Source organism: Panthera onca, chromosome B1, assembly GCF_046562875.1.
Source record: "Panthera onca isolate mPanOnc1 chromosome B1, mPanOnc1 haplotype 2, whole genome shotgun sequence".
Taxonomy (NCBI): Eukaryota; Metazoa; Chordata; class Mammalia; order Carnivora; family Felidae; genus Panthera; species Panthera onca.
In genome coordinates, this window is record NC_138342.1 from 183,369,911 (window position 1) to 183,389,978 (window position 20,068).

The 20,068-nt window shown below is 36.1% G+C and overlaps 1 protein-coding gene across 6 annotated transcripts in view; it reads left to right on the top strand.

Annotated features, from left to right (window-relative positions):
- The window catches only part of MICU3 (mitochondrial calcium uptake 3), a 110,995-nt gene that overhangs the window by 36,847 nt on the left and 54,080 nt on the right, over nucleotides 1–20,068 (top strand). For all 6 annotated transcript variants that reach the window (XR_009615879.3, XM_060653079.3, XM_060653081.3 and 3 more), the window contains one exon: nucleotides 13,168–13,321. Coding sequence is in view for 5 of the 6 variants with exons in the window: in XM_060653079.3 (XP_060509062.1) it covers nucleotides 13,168–13,321 (154 nt within the window). In the remaining variant the exon portion in view is untranslated. The remainder of the gene's footprint in view (nucleotides 1–13,167; nucleotides 13,322–20,068) is intronic.

Here is a 20,068-nt window from a genome sequence, read left to right on the forward strand (position 1 = left end):
CTTTCGATTTAGAGTTTTTTATTTTGATATTTTGATATTTTTAGTATATTTTGTTTTTAGGTTTTTTATTTTGATATTTTGAGTATAGCGATCTGTTACCAAATTTAGTTTAGGAATAACTCAGTTTTAGAATTGCAGAGCAAAAATTTGAAGACCATTATATTTTTCCCTGTAGATCATTCAGTTCGGATTTTGTAAAGTAAACTGTAGGACAGTAATTACTTTTTGGCCTCCCATAGATGATGCGGGGAGATCTGTGGAGGGAGAGCACAAAGCATCTGTTTACACTCAGCAGCTCCCACCATCGAGAATAGAGGATCAGACCCAGTGTTTTCTTAACTTCACTGCAGTGTTTTGTGAAAAGGTCAGAGATACATAAAAATTTTGCTAAATTTGGAAATACAGAGCTAGGGAGAGTGCACATGCAAACATTAAACTTCAAGCCAGTAGCGGCTGTGTCTAAGACTTTGGGAAGAGATACAGAATGCAGGAGATAAAATGTGTGGAACCGTCAACCTAAGTCAATCACAGCAGTTTAGTGTCCTGCAAAATTGATAAAGGTGATTTGGAAGTGTTCCCTCCCCTGAGGCTTCCAGTCCTACAGAAGTGGCTTGTTCTAGAAGTGAATCTCTCCAAGTCTTTGTTAAACGTACATATAATTCTAATATTTTTCTCCCTTGTCCTTTATATCCCATGAGTTGTTGATGTTGTTACCCCAAGTTGGTATGACAGACTGCAAGCTGTTGACCATAATCTCTTTTCTTCCCCCAAAATAGTTAGGGTTGTGGATGCCCAGTTGTTTTGTTTTGTTTTGTTTTGTTTCTTCTTCATTTTCCTTCATCTCTTAACACTTAAGTGTGGCCATGTGACTAAGTTCTCTTCAACTGCATGTGAGCAGAAGTGATTATACCACTTATAGGCTTGGCCAAGAAAAGTTTCTCACATGAACTTCTTGCATACCACCCCCCACCCCCTCCCGCACCTCAGGTGATAATGACATCATCTTTAGTCTCTGAATCAGAGTTCCCTGATCCCATCCCCAACCCTGGTCCTGAGCTCTTATGAGAGTAATGAACACACTTCTGTTGTGTTTGAGCCATTACATTTGAGGAATGTAGCCTATCCTATCTTACACAGAAGAGAAAGGATTGATTGGTGAAGGCTTTGATCACTGAGAAGGGAGGAAATGATTATTTTTTGATGAAAGTGAATTAATTTTGTCAGCTGGACTGGTCTCCTATATTCTTCTCATATGAAAGCTCACCTAACTAGACACCTATTAGGTTTACCCTGACCACAGACACTAAGACAAAGGAGCTTAATGGCTAATTGGCCACTTTTGACTTTATTAATGGAAGTGATCTCTGTGATTTAATTCTAGTCTTATGGATTCCTATCTTATACCCCAATGGCCTTATGCCAATTTTCTGGGGACTAAATTTCTTCTTTCTGAATCCAGGTTTCTCTTAACTTGGTCTACTCATCTCTTCTTTAAATAATGGCCTTAGGCCAATTTGCCTGCTGCTTGAATCTGCCTGTGTCACCTGTATTCCTGGCAGATACCACAGTCTGGGTCTTGTACTGGGTTCAGGATTATGCCAAATAAATCATATGCTCTATTTCCCTTACCTTTTCTGTTCTGGCTTCTCTTCCCTCCACTGCTGTACCCTCCTTTTAGTCCTTCATGTAGCAAAAAGGGTAACCTACCAAATTTGAGCATCTTCTAAATCATATTTCTATTTGTGTTTTTCTCCAACAATTACCACATACTTCTATGTTATAACTACCAGTATTCATTCAAATTGGAAAAGCTATATTCTCATCTCTCTGGCCTTCCCTAATCCATATACTGTTAAAAATTTCACCAGATGTACTGTCCATTTGTTTTTATTCCTATAATCAAAAGTTAGAATAATTTGTGAGTTTCATTAACCCCTTTTGGAAAGATATTATAGAAGCAAAAATTATTCTTTATTGTAGAAAAGAATTGGTAATATGTACTGAAAAACGCTAAGTGAAGTAATAGGCAGCTGGTAACATTGCAATTAGAGTTGACCCTTAAATAACACAGAGGTTAGGGGCACCACTGCCACCCCCAGCTGAAAGCCCCTATGTAACTTTTGACTCCTCCAAAAACTTAACTACTAATAACCTACTGTTGATTGGAAGACCTTGCCAATAACATAAGCAGGGGATTAACGCACATTTTGTGTATTATATGTATTACATACTGTATTCTTGCAATAAAGTGAGCTAGAGAAAATGTTAAAATCATAAAGAAGAGAATGTACACTTAAAGAGCTGTACTGTATTTATTTTTAAAAATTGTGTAAGTGGATGTGTGCGGTTCAAACCTGTATTGTTCAAGAGTCAAGTGTACTTTAAAATTTTAAGTATGTGGAACCATTTTAAAATCCAAATATGCAGTTTTTTATATGTTGTAGTCACTTGGGAGGGGTGCCTGAAAATTGAGTGTTCTACATTTTAAGACTCAAGCCACAAATTATTTTTGCCTGCATCCCTACTTAAGAAGATATTCATTTAACCAGAATTTTTACTCTATTAAAATAAGAAAATGAAAAATCTCATATGTCTTCTTATTACAACAGCTAAACTTAAGCATTTACCAGCATTAGTTTTTTTTTTTTAATTTTTTTTTTTTAACATTTATTTATTTTTGAGACAGAGAGACACAGAACATGAACAGGGGAGGGGCAGAGAGAGAGGGAGACACAGAATCTGAAACAGGCTCCAGGCTCTGAGCTGTCAGCACAGAGCCCAACGCGGGGCTTGAACTCACGGACCGTGAGATCATGACCTGAGCCGAAGTTGGACGCTTAACCGACCAAGCCACCCAGGCGCCCCTACCAGCATTAGTTTTAAAGATATGTTTGAACAACTTTTAAAAAACAGACACCCATAGGGGCACCTGGGTGGCTCATTTGGTTTAGCATCCGGCTTGGCTCAGGTCATGATCTCATGGGTCCTGAGTTTGAGCCACACGTCCAGCTGTATGCTAATAGCTTGGAGCCTGCACCCTTTTTCGGATTCCATGTCTCCCTCTCTCTCTGCCCCTCCCCCGCTTGTGCTCTGTCTCTCTCTCTCTCTCTCAAAAATAAATAAAAACATAGAAAACAAACAAACCAGATACCCATAAATTATGCCATACCTTTCTCACTAAAACTTTAGAGTATCTTTTTTTTTTAATGTTTATTTTTTAGGCAGAGAGAGACAGCATGAGCAGGGGAGGGGCAGAGAGAGAGACAGAATCCGAAGCAAGCTCCAGGCTCTGAGCTGTCAGCACAGAGACCAACGTGGGGCTCAAACCCACAAACCGCGAGATCATGACCTGAGCCGAGGTGGAACGTTCATCTGATTGAGCCACCCAGGCGCCCCTAGAGTATCTTTTATCATCTCTGTCTGGATTCCTAGTTTGGAATCAGAAGCTTCTCTTTTGATTGTGTCCTTGTTTACCACCTAAGGCAGACTCAGTCAGTATTCCTTTGCTAAGGAATCACGTTTTCATCCACAAGCATATATTTGTTTACTTCCACAATCATCATTTACCAAGCCTCTTAGATGTGCCAGGTGTTATGTTAAACACTGGTTAAGTCCTTATAAACATAAGAACTACTCTTCCTCTCAAGGAATTCATGGTTAAATGGCAGAGACAGATATGTAAACAGATCGTTGCAACTCAGTAGGACTGGGGGAAAGGAGTGCAAGTACCAGACCAGGGATGTATAAAGAAAATAACTAGGATTTCTTGAAAGTATAGTATTGACTCTCAGGGAACTCTCAACACTCTCACTGTTGTCAGAATTTCAGACATGTTATTACAAGGGATGTGATTAATTAGGACTGATTCGGTGCAGTATCTTAGGAGAGAGGGCATGGCAGCAGAAGTTTTCTGGCAGGTATCCTTTCTGAGAGTCTGAGCTGAAGAATCACGTAGACCATTTGATATGGAGCAAAGATTCATCTTCTTGGTAATAGCTGCAAAAGTATCAGGACTCACTTCCAGAGAAATTGAAAAGCTGAACAGGAAGCTGAAGCTAATTGAAAATACTATTGGAGCTGACTATAGCTCAGAGACTATTGTAGTTCCCAGGTACAGAGTGAAATTAGACTCATTCTTGTTTCTATGAACAGGTTAGGACCAGATGTTGGTTACTTATTAGCTTAGTTGGTTCCATGAGGTAGCGGCAGTAGACAGCCATGTTGCTAACTAGCAGATCTCTATAGCAGACACGAAAATAAAGCATCAAGGAGACCTGATAAAGTAGCAGTTTAACACCAAGTACTGAGGTGGGGATAAGCATGCATTGTAATCCCAGGGGAACTACTGAAGTATTCAGGAAAAGGTCTCAGGCACAGGTTGGCAGGAACGCAAGTACTGAAAGTGGGAAATAAGGGATGCGTTCTGATAATAGGAAGGAAATCGGAAGCTCAGTTCTTGGTTCCAGAACAGAAGAGACACCACCATCCAAATCTTCAAGGTACAAATAATATTAATTATATTTAATCTCCAAGAATTTTTTATTAGAACACATTTTTGAAATCGATAATTAATGAGCTATATACTTCACAGGTTGATGTGCTCCTTACTGCCTAACAAAAATTATGTTTCAGTCTCCTGGATTTAAGAGCTTCTTCATTGGGTCTGCTGATAACAGCAGCTATCTTTCACCTGATGTATTCCACCTTATAATAAGCCATTTAAAAGAAGCATCTCCAGGAAAGATGGAACACGGAAACTTTGTATGAAACTTTATATTGTGTCTACTTTGAAGAAATTATTTCATAGAAGCATACCAGTCTTCAGCTCTGTGTATGCTTCTGCTACCCTCCAGCTTCTTGGAGAGGCCATTTCCCTTATAGCCATTATAAACTTGAGGGTTTTCTCTATAATACTCCTTAGCAATGTGAAGGCTATCACTTCCTCAATTTCCCAAATGTGTGTTTTTTAGTTTGACCATCAACCTATGGAAATGAAGAATTTTTCTTAAATGACCATGACTTCTAACTTCTGTCAGTGTTTTCCCTGCAGTTCACAGATGGTCTAGTTATACTTTACCACTTTTGAAAGCTTATTTTTTAAGTACATAATATTGGATTGATAATAAAGATTTTCATTTTGGTAATGTTTTTACACCTAATGGTATATAATTCAGGTTTTTTGGTTTTCAGGTTAGTTTTTCCAATCACCTTAGGTACATTATACTTATGAATGAGTTTTTCTCTACTGGGAATTTGTGATGCAAAAGTATTATTTACTGAAACAGTACATGTTAATGAAAAATGTTTAGGTTAATTTTAAGCTTTAGGAATTAACTTTAAAAAGATATATTGGATTGAGATGAGCAAAAAAAGGTATTAAAGTAGATCAGCCAGTGAATACACACGTACTTAGCCTGTCCCTTGTAATATCAGGATTATCCATAGATTCACACCAATTGCTACAGGGAAATGGCTGTATTTGTTTTTTAAAATGCTCAGAACATTAACATGATACAAGATCATCGTCATTTGTAAGCTAATAAGGCTTCCAAGAGGATTAGTAAACTGGTTTGAATATCATTTTTCCCTTTATTTATTGGTTCTTATTTTTGAATGTTTATAATAGTGATGTTAGAACTTAAAAAGGTTTAGATTTTCTAAACTTTAGAAAATTCAAAAGCAAAGCTGTATCTTTTAAAGGTCTGAGAGTTCTATCTCATATTTTGGGAATCTACTAATATGAATCTGTCCCTTTCCTCTGAGATTCTAGTAATTCATGGACCGCTGCTCCTTATCAACCTCCTAAACACTTTAAAATTTAGTGTGGTTAGAATTGTACCACATTAAAAAAAAGAAAAAAATTACTAAATTCTTCGTCTGTGCCATTAGGTCATTCATTAAGAAAATAGTCTGTTCATAAACTCTGGAGAAAGAAGCACATGGACAGTTGGAAGGTTTGAAAGTGATTAGGCATATATGTATGTAAAACATGATCAAACTAAGATTATTCATATTTGACTCTAAAACAGTTTTAGATTAAGTGATCTTCCAGCTGATTATTTTATAATGAACTCATTTGCATATAGTAGGCGCACAAGAAGTATCTATTGAATGAATGAATTTACATTAGCTCATTAGTTGATTTTAAATATTCATCTTGGAAACAAAATTGTTAAAAGATTATATAAATAATAGAGTTTGTCCAATAACTTTTGAGTTTTTGTTTGAGGATTTCTGTTTATGCTTGTACTTGTCTAGCACATTTAAAATTTTTGTTTGGGGACTCATATTTATGCTTCTGTTTTGGTTTAAGAAAAAAGGTAAAGAAGCAAGAAGACCAGATGATCTCTGGTCATGACGACCATTCTAATCCAAATACATTTATTTCCAGGGAGCATAGGAAAACAGGTAAACACCCATTGCTGATTTCAGGTAGACGATAATGATCAACATCAACAGCAGACATTGCATTTAGTGGCAATTCATTAGAAGCATTCTCTTCAAAACATGGCACAAGATAAGAATGCTTACTATTACTGATAACTGTTCCACATCTTATTTAGAGATGTGGACCTCTCATAATTAAGGCAATGAAAACGACTATAAATATTAAAAAGGAAAAACTACCAACTGTCATTATTATGAAAGAATTTATGATTCTTTACTTAGAAAATCCAAGGAAAAAATTATTAAAATGAAGGAATTTTAAAAGGTAATTGGATACAGGGAAAATATACCAAAGTCAGTAGCTTTCCCATTCATTAGAAATAGCCAGTTGAAAATGTAACAGGAATAAAATGTTCCATTCACAATTCACAATTACATAGAAACTATAAAATGTACCAAAAATCCACCAAAGATATTTAAAACTTATATGAAGAAAACTGTGAAACTTTACTGAGAGACATAGTTGAAGACCTGAATAAATAGATCTCCATCTTCCCAGATGGGAAAAATAAAGTCTCCTAAGTTATACCAAAATTGAATGTCATCCCCAACAAAATGCTGGAGGTATTATTTAAATAGAACTTGACACATTGATTTCAAAGTTCAGTTAGAGGAGAAAATTGAGTATCAATCACCATGAATATTTTTAAAATATTGATAATAAGATGAAATCTCACTTTACCTAATATCAAAGCATAACTACATGCTATAGTAATTACTGAGTACGAAGAGACAAGTAAGTCAGTGGAAATGAATAGAGAATATAAAGCCAAGGAAAGGGGGTGCCTGGGTGGCCCAGTTGGTTAAGCGTCCAACTCTTGATCTCAGCTCAGGTCATGATCTCACAGTTTGTGGGTTCAAGTCCCGCCTTGGGCTCTGGGCTAATAACATGAAACCTGCTTGGGTTTCAGTCTCCCTCTCTCTCTGCCCCGCCTCCACTTTCTCTCTCTCTTTCAAAATAAATAAATAATAATACGCTTTTTAAAAAGCCAATGAAAGCACTGATTTCCTGTTTTGTTCTTCATCTCATCGCATTCTTCAGCCAGATGAACCCATTCCTTACAGTTGATGGTAACCAAACTGTTCTAGGATCATTCTAGTATACTGGGTTAACATGGGAAAATTAGTTTTTACTTTTTACCAGTTTATGTTACATTTGAGTAGTTCCAGTATATATTACTACACTATATCATTTATCACACTAAATTGAGAAGAGGCAATGGAGGAAGTAACAAGTCTACAGTAGTAGGAGGTCCATTTTAAGCACCCAGGCTCCAGTTATCGCTTTTTTTATTATTTTATTATTATTTTTTAATGTTTATTTATTTTTGAGAGAGAGAGAGAGGCAGACTGCAAGCAGAGGGAGGGGCAGAGAGAGAGGAAGACACAGAATCAGAAGCAGGCTCCAGGCACTGAGTTGTCAGCACAGAGCCCGATGCAAGGTTCAAACCCACAAACCATGAGATCATGACCTGAGCCGAAGTCGGTTGCTTAACCAACTGAGCCACCCAGGCGCCCCTCCATTTATCTCTTATACATAAATCATGTTCTTCCCTTTTAAGGTATATTTTTTTTTGTCTGGGGCACAAACCATTCCAAATGCCTTCCCAGTTCTTCTTTTAAGGTGGTGGTAAATAAACGTGAAGTCACCACCTTATGCCATTATCAAAACGATGGGTACTATTATTGCTAAGGCAACAGTGGGTAGAATTCATACAGTGGAGTTTTTTTGTTGTTGTTTCAAAAATTTATTTAAATTCTGGTTAGTTAACATATAGTGTGATATTAGTTTCAGGAATAGAATTTAGTGACTCATAACTTGCATATAACACCCAGTGCTCATCACAACAAGTGTCCTCCTTAATGCCCATCACCCCTTAAACCCATCCTCCCGCCCATCTCCCCTACAGTAACCCTCAGTTTATTCTCTATAGTTTAGAGTGTTAGAGGGCACTTGGGTGGCTCAGTGGGTTGAGCGCCCAACTCTTGATTTCAGCTCAAGTCGTGATCCCAGGGTTGTGGGATCGAGCCCTGTGTTGGGCTCTGCCCTAGGCATGGAGCCTGCTTAAGACTCTCCCTCTCCCTTTCTCTCTGCCCCTTCCCCTCCCATGTGCTCATTCTCACTCTCTTGCTCACTCTCTCAAAACAAAAAAAGAAAAAAAGATAAAGTCTAAGTCTGTCTTATGGTTTGCCTCTCTTTTTTCCCCCGTTCATCTGTTTTATTTCCATATATGAGTGAAATCATGACATTTGTTTTTCTTTGGCTGACTTATTTTGCTTAGCATAATACACTCCAGCTCCATCCATGTCATTGCAAATGGCAAGATTTTATTCTTTTTGATGGCTGAGTAAGATTCCAGTGTGTGTGTGTGTGTGTGTGTGTGTGTGTGTGTGTACACACCACAACTTCTTTATCCATTCATTAGTCAATGGACATTTGAACTCTTTCCATAATTTGGCTATTGTTGATAATGCTGTTGTAAATATCAGGGGACATGTATCCTTTTGAACCAGTATTTTTGTATCCTTCAGGCAAAAACCTAGTAGTGCAATTGCTGGATCATAAGGTAGTATCGTGGTTTTTTTTTTTAATTTTTTGAGGAACTGCCATACTGTTTTCCAGAGTGGAAGCAACCAGTTTGCATTCTCACCAACATTGTAAGAGGGTTCCCCTTTCTCTGCATCCTCACCAACATCTATTGTTTCCTGTGTTGTTAATTTAGTCATTTTGACAGGTGTGAGGTGGTATCTCATTGTGGTTTTGATTTGTATTTCTCTGATGATGAGTGATGTTGAGTATCTTTTCATGTATCTGTAAGTCATCTGGATGTCTTCTTTAGAAAAATGTCTATTCTTGTCTTCTGTCCATTTCTTAACTGGATTATTTGTTTATTGAGTTTGCTAAGTTCCTTATAGAACTTGGATACTAACCCTTTAACAGATATGTCATTTGCAAATATCTTCTTCCATTCCAAAGGTTGCCTTTTAGTTTTGTTTCCTTTGCTGTTCAGAAGCTTTTTATCCTGATAAAATCCGAGTAGTTCATTTCTGCTTTTGTTTCCCTTGACTCTGGATCTAGTAAGAAATTGCTACAGCTGATGTCACATTTAGGTCTTCCATCCATTTTGAATTGATTTTTGTGTATGGTGTAAGAAGGTGGTTCAATTTAATTCTTTTTTGCATGTTGCGGTCCAATTTTCCCAACACCATTTGTTAAAGACACTGTCTTTCCCATTGGATATTCTTTCCTGCTTTGTTGTAGATTAGATGACCATATAGTTTTGGGTCCATTTCTGGGTTTTCTGTTCTATTTCATTGATCTATGTGTCTGTTTTTGTGCCAGTACCATACTGTTTTGATTACTACAGCTTTGTAATATAACTTGAAGTCTGGAATTGTGATACCTCCAGCTTTGCTTTTCTTTTTCAAGATTGCTTTGACTATTCAGAGTCTTTTGTGGTTCTGTACAAATTTTAGGATTGTTTGTTCTACCTCTGTGAGAAATGCTGCTGGTATTTTGATAGGAATTTCATTAAGTATGTAAATTGCTTTGGAAAGCATAGACATTTTAATAATACTTGTTCTTCCAATTATGAGCATGGAATGTTTTTCCTTTTGTTTGTGTCATCTTCAGTTTGTTTCATACAGTGGAGTTTGAATGAAAACCTTAAACTCTTCTTGGTCAGATTTCTTTTGATACCATTACTCAGGTGGTTAAAGGATTCAAACTGTGTTTTCTCTTTCTATCAGTAAAGGATGGATTAGAGGCAAAAATCACAGGTAGGGCATTACTGTAAAATTTTAGAGAAGTAGTGAGTGCTTAAACAAAAATGGTGGCAGGGGTGGATGTGAGAAATTAGAGGGAGAACAATAGGTTTTGTTGATTGATTGTTAGTAGAAGTTGAGGAGAGGGAGAAGTTATTAGCATTAGGGCATGGAAGGTGGATCCCATTCCTAGCTGCAGTGGTCCAGCAGGTTTGGTGTCCTGGGACCAGTCACAGCCGCTTAGGGAAGAAAGTTTGATGAGAAAACACAGGTACATCATGAGCAGTAATGGCAACAGCAGGTAAGGGCAGAAGTCACAGATCAAGTCCATATTAGGTCATAACGAATAAAGATGCTAGAGGCAAAAATTGTGGTTCAGAGTGTTAGACTGAGGCATGACTTCAGATTGTGGTGCGGAAACCATGAGAGCGCCACACAGAGGGGACCTTCAGGAAGTTCATTGGAAATGGGTCTTGGTTGATTATGGCCAATTAGGTCCAAGGAAATAGACTATCAAGAAGAAAGCAGGAGAGTAAACTGTGGTCACAGACAAGATTGATTTCCCTGTGCTAAGAGGAAGAAGAACCCCCTGGGATATATGTGTAGAAAAGGACCTAAGATGTTAAACTGATCGCTGAGGAGTATTGAAGGAGATTATTGCCCATCATTGACATTAAGTTGTTCAGTGTCCCACTTCTCACCCATGGCAGTGCCGAAACAATTTCACAATACCTCTGGATCACCTGAGTGTTATTAATACATTGCTGAGCCAACTCTGGTACTGAGTTGCTTTATTCTTCTAAAGCATCATTTTTATGTCATTGCTCTATGTAAGAAGATTCTATGTAAGAATCTTCTAAAGCCATGTTGTCTATCATTTTAAATTACAGTGCTTTAGTCTGGCATTCAGAAATCATTTTTCCATGAATGCAAATCCTCTGCTCCAGGGAGGTTATTACCATTTTCAAATATGTTGTGTAGACCTAGAGTGTTCATATCTCTTCCTGACATTAAAATTCATATTTTTTTCTTCCTGAAACCCTCTTATTAACCTCAACCTTTACAATGCTTTATTTCTGTTTACTCTAACTGGATTCACTCCTTTCTTCCATGTTTGTACCTTTTGTCTCTCCAACTAGTATTTTTCCCCTCTGTATAGATTATATATTTCTTAAAGGCAGAGACTATATAGTCTTATCTTTTATACATACCATTAAAAAGTAGGGCGTGAACCTTTCTTTTAGTTTTTATTTGACTACTTGTACAATGTTTTTAAAAATATTAGTGTTCAGAATAGTGGGAAAAGATTAGTCATTTGCCTGGCTTTTCATTTAATAAAGCATGACTTAGAAATATAAAATGTAGTCTCCTTGTTGAAAGTTTTTATGAATTGTTTTGATGTGACTTCTCAAGATATTAGATACTTAAATAACTTTAATAGTCTATACACAATCGGCATTATGACTTAGTAGACGTAGAAGAGACAATAAAGAGAATAAGCTTGCCCTCTTAAATAAGAATTTCTTATGAAATGTGTAAAAATGTTATTTTTGTATTTTTGATAATCCTGTAAATTGCTGTTAACTCCATAGAGGCAGAGTGAAAATATGTATGAAAAGGTTTTGTTTGACTAAGCAAATCCACTCATAAGAATTTATCTCAACTCTTTGTAGATATATTTAAATATATATATTTTAGGCTGGTCATTATGACATTGTTTTATAATAGTAAAATACTGTGAATCACTTAAATATTCAACCATGTGCAATTCATTAATTGTGCTATGCTACATTCACTATGAAATATTATACAACTACTAAAAAATAGTCTACTAGAGTAGTGACATGGGAAAATAGTCTTGATATATTAGTAAGTTAAAAATAACAGATAACTGAACAGTATAGTGTAATCCCATTTTTTGCCAAAAAAGAAAAATCTATGTATCTGTAAATGTTTAAAATTCTGTCTTCTAAATAGTATACAATAACTATGCATCACTTTTGTAATCAGGAAAAAAAAACCTATTAAAAATAGATTTGCTGTAATTCAGAGAGAAAATAAATAACAGTGATAAAGATAAAATTATTTATCTATGAGGACCAGTCTTGCAATTAAGGAAAACAAGAGACTTCCTTCCCCCCCACTCCTTCTAATTCTGTAAAATCTTAACCTTAGGTAGAATTCAGAATGATCATTGGTGGTAATTATACTGTTGTGATCTAGAGTTACCAACTTCAGATCTAATCTAAGCACTGCCACTAAGTAGTTTCCTTAGGGGTAGCCCTGAATAGCTTTCTGGGTTTCACTTTCTCATTTTATTTTATTCTTTAAAATATTTTTTAACGTTAATTCATTTTGAGAGAAAGAGAAAGTATGTGCATGAGAGCAGGGAAGGGGCCGAGAGAGGGAGAGAGAGAATCCCAAGCAGGCTCCATGCTGTCAGCCCAGAACACCACGTGGGGCTCAGTCTCACAAACTCTGAGATCATGACCTGAGGCCAAATCAAGAGCGGATGTTCAACCTATTGAGGCACCTAGGTGCCCCTAACTTTTTTTCTTTTTAGAAAATCAATAGACTCTAGCAAATAGACTTCTAATTAGATAAATAACGCTACATAGAGAACACATAGCAGGCGTTCAGCAAGAGTTAGTGTTCTTCTAAAGAAGCTACTAGCTCAGAGATCTAATGTTCTCTGAAAGTAAAACTTAATCACAGGTCCTTTAAAGTGCCAGTTCAGAATTTTCAGGGCCTTAATGATATTTATTGTTGGATCTTTCACACATTGATTCATTTTATTCATATGGGTAACTTATTTATAAAATGATTTAGTTCTCCAGAAGACAGTATTTTCACACTTTTTCATTTACTCTGTTGATTCACTTTCAACATAATTAAAAGCATTTAGGTTCTAGAAGATGTTATTTCTCACAGTCCAAATTTATCTGCTTTCTTTAGGTTGCTATCAGCAGAACAGACATTGAAGACTTAGATCTCTATGCTACATCTCGGGAAAGAAGATTTCGTTTGTTTGCTTCTATAGAATGTGAAGGACAGTTATTCATGACTCCATATGACTTTATTTTGGCTGTTACAACAGATGAGCCCAAATGTAAGTATATTTTCTGAATTCTCTTAATCATTTTATAAGATTTTTTTCTTATCTCTAGTTTGGAAAAGGGTAGAACAGTATAAGTTTACAGAACAACTAACCCAAGTAATGTGGTATTTCAAAAGACGTGATGCTGTGCAATCTTACTAGACTAATATTTCTTATAAACTCCTACTGGCATCTCTTTCCTTTTCACAAACTTTTATTTTCTTTTTCTCAGTTCATCAAACTTAAAAACACCTTACTCTTCATATTTTTTTAAGTTTATTTATTTATTTGTTTTGAGAGAGAGAGAGAGAAAGAGAGAGTTCCAGCAGTACAGAGGCAGAGAGAGGGGGAGAAAGAGAATCCCAAGCAGGCTCTGCACTGTCAGCTTGGGGCCCAAACTCAGGAACAGTGAGATCATGACCTGAGCCAGAGAGTTGGACACTTCACTGACTGAGCCACCCAGGAGCCGCATATAATAGGTTTATATTCTCCCTATTCAGTTCTTATATCTAGCATGAACAGAGTAATTCAGAGGACTGGATTTGAAGCTAGACCTAGGCCAAGAATTCTACCTGTACCTCTTCTGTATTTGTCATGGCTCCTACACTGTAAATATAGACTGATTGTTACTCATCTTTCCATATGTTAAGAGCAATGGTTCTCAACTTCTTTGGCATTATGTACATTCTTGGAAATCTCATCAGTGTCTGATTAATAGAAGACAGCTGTATTCTCACCTCCTTTTTTTATTTGGTACATTGCAGTGTGTTGTTTTTCACGAAGTATATTAAGAAAATCTGCCTCACAGATAAGTAGGCAAAGGGAAGAGCATTTTAATAGCTTTTTCAGATATTTGTAAATATTCTTCTTGGTTATTCTGTCAACACTTGGCTAGTGGTAGTTTCTTAAAGTTTTGTTGCAATGTGGAGTTTGAAACTTTTGACATCTGTTATGTTAAAATCCAGTGGTTTATATTGTGCTTTGAATGGATCTTTTACCCTTATAATCTTGTAACATCAAATGGAAGATACTGGTTCACTAAGTTATGCAGATCTTCTAAATGTTGACATATTTATTATACAATTTTTTAAAAAATCACATTCATGGATATTATCATAAAAATCTTTACATATTGGAAAGCTCATGGTGGTATATACACGTTTTCCCAAATTCTGATTTTCACTTGAAAGCTCAAATGTTTTGACTGGCAACAAATATTGTTGCTGGTTATCCTGAAGTGATAGCTGACTGTTCATTTGTAAGAGAAAGCCTGCCAAATACCGAAGTCCAAATAACCATAATTTATCTGTCATTTGTTCTTTCAAGTAAAAATGTGTTCCATGAAAAAAGGTTCAGTTCGCAACTCACAGAGTCACAGTGCTTGTTCTCAAGACAACCACAGTACTTTGGAATGCAACAGAAGTGCTTTATGCACACTTCCCATTTCATCTCACAGCATGTTATCACATGTATGTAAAGACACCTATCAAATGCCAGGTATTGCACTAGGCACTGGAGATAAAATGGTGAGGGGAACAAAAAAATAAATAAATGCCCTCCACCCTCATGATGCTTACAGTCTGGTAGAAGGAATCAGTGCTGATCAGTGAAATAGACAAATCAACAGCAAACTGTATCTGTGTTCAGTGCCACGAAAGAAAGATACTCGAGGCTGTGAGAGTATATTTTTGAGAAGTAACGTAGTCGAGTAGCTCAGGGAAATCCTCCCTGGGCAAATAAATATCAACGTGAAATACGAATTGTGAGTAAGAGTTAACTAGGCAAGTAGGATGCCGAGAGTAGACAATTTCAGCCGAAGAAACAGCATGGATCAAGACGCCATGACAAGAGGGAATGTGATACACGGGAGGGGAAACCGATCTGGGAGGCTGTAGGGCAAGGAGCAGGGAAGGATATGGTATAAGGTGCGGCTGGGGGTGTGGGGTGGTGCCAAAGCTTTGAGCCTGGAAACTTATATTAAACATTTCTGTTTTTATCCCAAAAGTAATGGAAAATCATGGCAGTAGTTTAAGCTGCAGAAGAATTTGGTATGTTAAAAAAGAATTCAACTGACTACATTTTAAAGACCTTTTTGTCTTTATTCAGTGATTCATGAGTCAGGCAGCATCCCATCTAGCAGACAGAACGGAGCTCCAAGGAGCTGTACAAAAGACATATAGGCAGAAAGGAACAGGAATAGGGATGTCATACCAGGCAAAAATGTGGGTTGATTATCGCAAGGTTACTCCCCTTTAGAGGATGGCAGGGGTCTGTCAAGCAGATTACCTAACTAGTGCTGATTGACTGATTTAAGATTCCATTTCTGGCAGAGCAGAAACTGTAATTAAGTTAAGTTTTGGCTTGGTGACATGGGTCTTAGCATAAGCAACTCTGTTGGACCTATTGCCTTGTTTTTAACAGGTACATACCATAATTAGATTGTGTTTTGAAAAGATTTTTCAGAGTGGAGATAGATTGGAGAGGGCCAGGGTGAGCGTGAGCAGATCAGAGAGCAGACTCTTGTCCAGGCTTGAAAAGCTTCTAATGATGGTAGCAATGGTGATGATGGACTAATGAGTACTAAAAATTTCTGGCTGGTTTAACTGTATGGATGACAGTAGGGACCAGGTTTGAAGGGAAAAATTAAACTTCAACTGTGGACATGATGGATTTAAGATGCCTTAGACATCTAAAGAGGAGATATTGAAGACACAGTTGTGTCTGGCTTTTGATCATTCATTTCAATTCTTTGAAAAGCAGTGTACTAAAGAACCAGTTGTTTGATAATCTACTTGAAACTGCCAAACAAATGCCTGAAGTTATATTAGAACAAATTATAGCCATTTGTTTTTTCTTCAGAGACAGGGATGTGACAAAACCTTAACATGAAATCCTCAAGTTCTAATATACAGCATGGTAAACATAGTTGATTAATACCATATTGTGTAATCATAAAAATTTCTAAGAAAGTAAATCTTAAGCATTCTCAACAGTAACCAAAAAAGTAACTCTGTGAGGTGAAAAAAAAATTGTAAAAGTTCAAAAAAATTAAATCCTAAATAATTTGGCAAATTGGCTACTTTGAAAATTAGCTTTTAATCAATTAATTTTTGATACTTTATATTATTTCCATTGGAGATGAGGGGAGAGGGCTGGGTAGAGTATATATTTAGGGTTCATCTGTACGTGGTTATTAATGCAGTATGTATGGATGAGATTGCCTAAGCGGCAGTGTAGTAGGAGAATACAGAGGACCAAGGACTAATTCTTGAGGAATTCCTAGACTTTAAATGGTGAAGGTACAAAGGCTTGGAAGATGAGTCTCAAAAGGACACCTAGGAGTATCCAGAGACATGGGAAGAAAGTCAGGAGTATGGAGGCATCAAGGCCCAGAAACACGAACAGAATGGTCAAATGAAACGTCAAGTTAGATGAGGGCAGAAAAATGTCCACCAGATTTAGTAATTTGAAGGTGATTGATGATTTTTAAAATGATGTTTCAGTGTAATGATTAGGGCAAAGACCAGAGATAGCAAGAGTAGAAGATGAAGAGATGAAGACAGGCAGTATAAAGGACTCTTTCAAGATGTTTGGCTGTGAAGTAGAAAGGAAAGGAAAGATCATAGTTGAAGTAGAGGCTTTTATCCTGCAATATTTTGCCAGGAGACGCTGAGGATAGCACTACAGGAGAGGAACAAACACCTGAGATGAAGAGAGTCAGCGGTAGTCCACTTTGGGAATATGTAAGGTAGTAGCCAGAGAGAAGGCTATAAATTAAGTAGGACTCTTTTTGAGGAATTTGAAGGCTGTGGTAGGGATTAGAACTCTGTGTTCCTTTAGCCACTCTTTCTTCCCTCCCTTCTGGAAATATTTATTGAGAACTTACCATATGCCAGATACATATTTTGCCTTGGAATTGGTTGATACTTTTGTCCTCTTAAAATATTTTAAGCTTCATAAATGTAGAGACTGTACGTAGAAAAGACCCTTATACAAAAATATATACGTGTTCTGTACTTTTTTGTTTAATTGATGTCATACAATGTGGATTTTTTTAAGCTAGCATATATTTGATAAAACTATTAATGTATTTTTTAAATATCAAATGGCATTTTTGCATCAAATTCTATAATTTTTGTCAAACACATATTTTTTTAAGTTTATTTATTTATTTTGAGAGAGAGAGAGAGAGATTGAGAGCACAAGTTGAGGAGGAACAGAGAGAGAGGGGGAGACACAGAATCTGAAACAGGCTCCAGGCTCTGAGCTGTCAGCACAGAGCCCAACACGGGGCTCGAACCCACCAACTACAAGATCATGACCTGAGCCAAAGTCAGACACTTAACCTACTGAGCCACCCAGGTGCCCCTCAAACTGGAACTTTTAAAATATAGTTAAGAACAATCACTAAAGATCAAGATATTTGTAAAAACTTTTTTTAAAGTGTAGGGTTATAAAAAGAAATATTTGCCTCAGAAGAGAAAATAGGTTTCACAGACTGAATATTATTAAATCATATATATATACGATTTATATATATATATTGGCATATTAAGATGAGACAGACTTGTTTTTAAATGTTTGTTTATTTATTAGACTTGTATTAAAATTTTTTTAAATGTTTATTTATTTTTGAGAGAGAGAGTGTGAGCGGGCGAGGGGTAGAGAGAGGGGGAGACACAGAATCCGAAGCAGGCTCCAGGCTCTGAGCTGTCAGCACAGAGCCTGAAGTGGGGCTCCAACTCAAGAACCAGAGATCATGACCTGAGCTGAAGTCAGATGCTTAACTGACTGAGCCACCCAGGCGCCCCTGGACAGACTTGTATTTAAACCTTAGCATTCAGTTTCTAGCTTTGAAAACTTTGTTATTCAATCTTTAGTCTCATCATTTATAAAAATAAAAATAATAGCAACTTCACAAGGTTTTTGAGGATTGAGTGATATTGGTTGTGTTCAGTATAGTACCAGACAGACAGTAAGCACTTAATAAATGTTGGTAGCTGTTATTGTCATTGTCACCATCATTGTCATTGTTTGAATCTATAATCATAATTAAAAACAAATCTTTGATACAATTTTATGGTGACACCAACACGAAAAAAAGGGGTATGCTGTGTGAACATTTGCTTAACAGTTATAGTTTAAATAAATGTTAATTGAGATATACATTTGATTGCTGATCATAGCTTTGTGTTTGAAATCTAGAAAATTTCTTATTTTACCTACCTAAATAGAACCTAAAAGGTAAATTTCCCTTCTGGAACTAAAGTAGGTAATTGATTACTTTCACATAGTATTATTTTAATTTTAGTTTTAGAAAATATATTGTTAAAAAATTTCAAATATACATAAAAGTATTAAAAATATAATGAACATCAACCTATAGCTGAAGAAATAAAATACATCTATTAGAGTTGAAGTCCCTCTTCACCCAAGTTATATTTATATATGTAGTAACTTAATATGAAATAAGGAATTCCGAAAATCAGAAAATCCTTTGAAGAACAATCTTAATGGCTCTTTAGTCTTTATAAAAAAAAAAAAAAAAGCTAATAATACTGAGCATGGTAACACATCCGGCAGAATGAATATGTCTTTTGTGAATAATGTACCCTGGAAATCTCATAAACCCTACAGAGCTCAAGAGTGTGTCACTTCCTCTTCTGATAAATAGCTTCTGAACATTGCATAAGAGCATGTGCATGTACTTTTGTACCATTTATTTTTCTTCTGTTCTCATTTGCCATATTTCAATAGCAACAGAATAATAAATATTATTTACAATGTTCTGTTCATTATGGAAAGGAAGATATCTTTATGAAATAGGTGTATTATAGTTAAGGTTAAATGCTGAATTCTTCTTTGTAAATTTGTGATTTTAACCTTTCGATTACATGTTTGTATAAACTATCTTAGGTAAAGAAAGGATGTTGTTGCTGCATAGAGAAGAAATCTATCTCCATAAAAATCAGCTTGCTAAATTTTAGAATATATTTCTATCCTTCCAATCTTAAAATGACTTATTACATTGCTTAAAAGAAGAGAAAGTTACATGGCAAAAACTGCCTATCTCATAATCTTCACTTTGATATACTGTTTATAATAATTGTGGTTAATTATAAAGAAATAGCCACATTGCCATGTAGAATAATTATTGGCTGTCATTATTGTAATGTAGCTGAAATAATTAATATTTACCAGTTCCTAATGCAGCTGTGTTATAGGACTTAATCACATAGAAACCTGGAGATGATTCTTAGGCAGGCATTCACAGTTTTCAAATCCGAGTAAAGGAAATAATAATGTTGACTGTCCATTTATTCCAATATTATAAGACTTATAGTGTTTTATGTCTTCAAGGGTGTGAGGTGGAATCAGTAGGTAGTAGTACCTACTTTAGTTCCTACTTTAGTAGGAGTCAGTAGTGATTCTAGGTATTTTATTCGACTATAACACTCTTGTTCCAGAAATGAATCTTAAATACAGGGAAAAAATGGAAAACAGGATGAGGGTCCCCCTCTCACATTACCTGCTCTCTCCTTCCTCTCTTTTTCTCATTGCCCCCATTCTTCCACTCCACCCTAGAGAGACCAGGCATCTGAATCATACCCAGAGATACTAGCACAGCAGAGATCATGGATAGTGAAATTATAAATTCTCTGTTAATATTTTTATTCTAGTATGAATATTTAACAAATATCAGTATTTGTGTTGTAAGCCTAAAAGATTTTTAACATGGATTAAGTTAACTTTATAAAT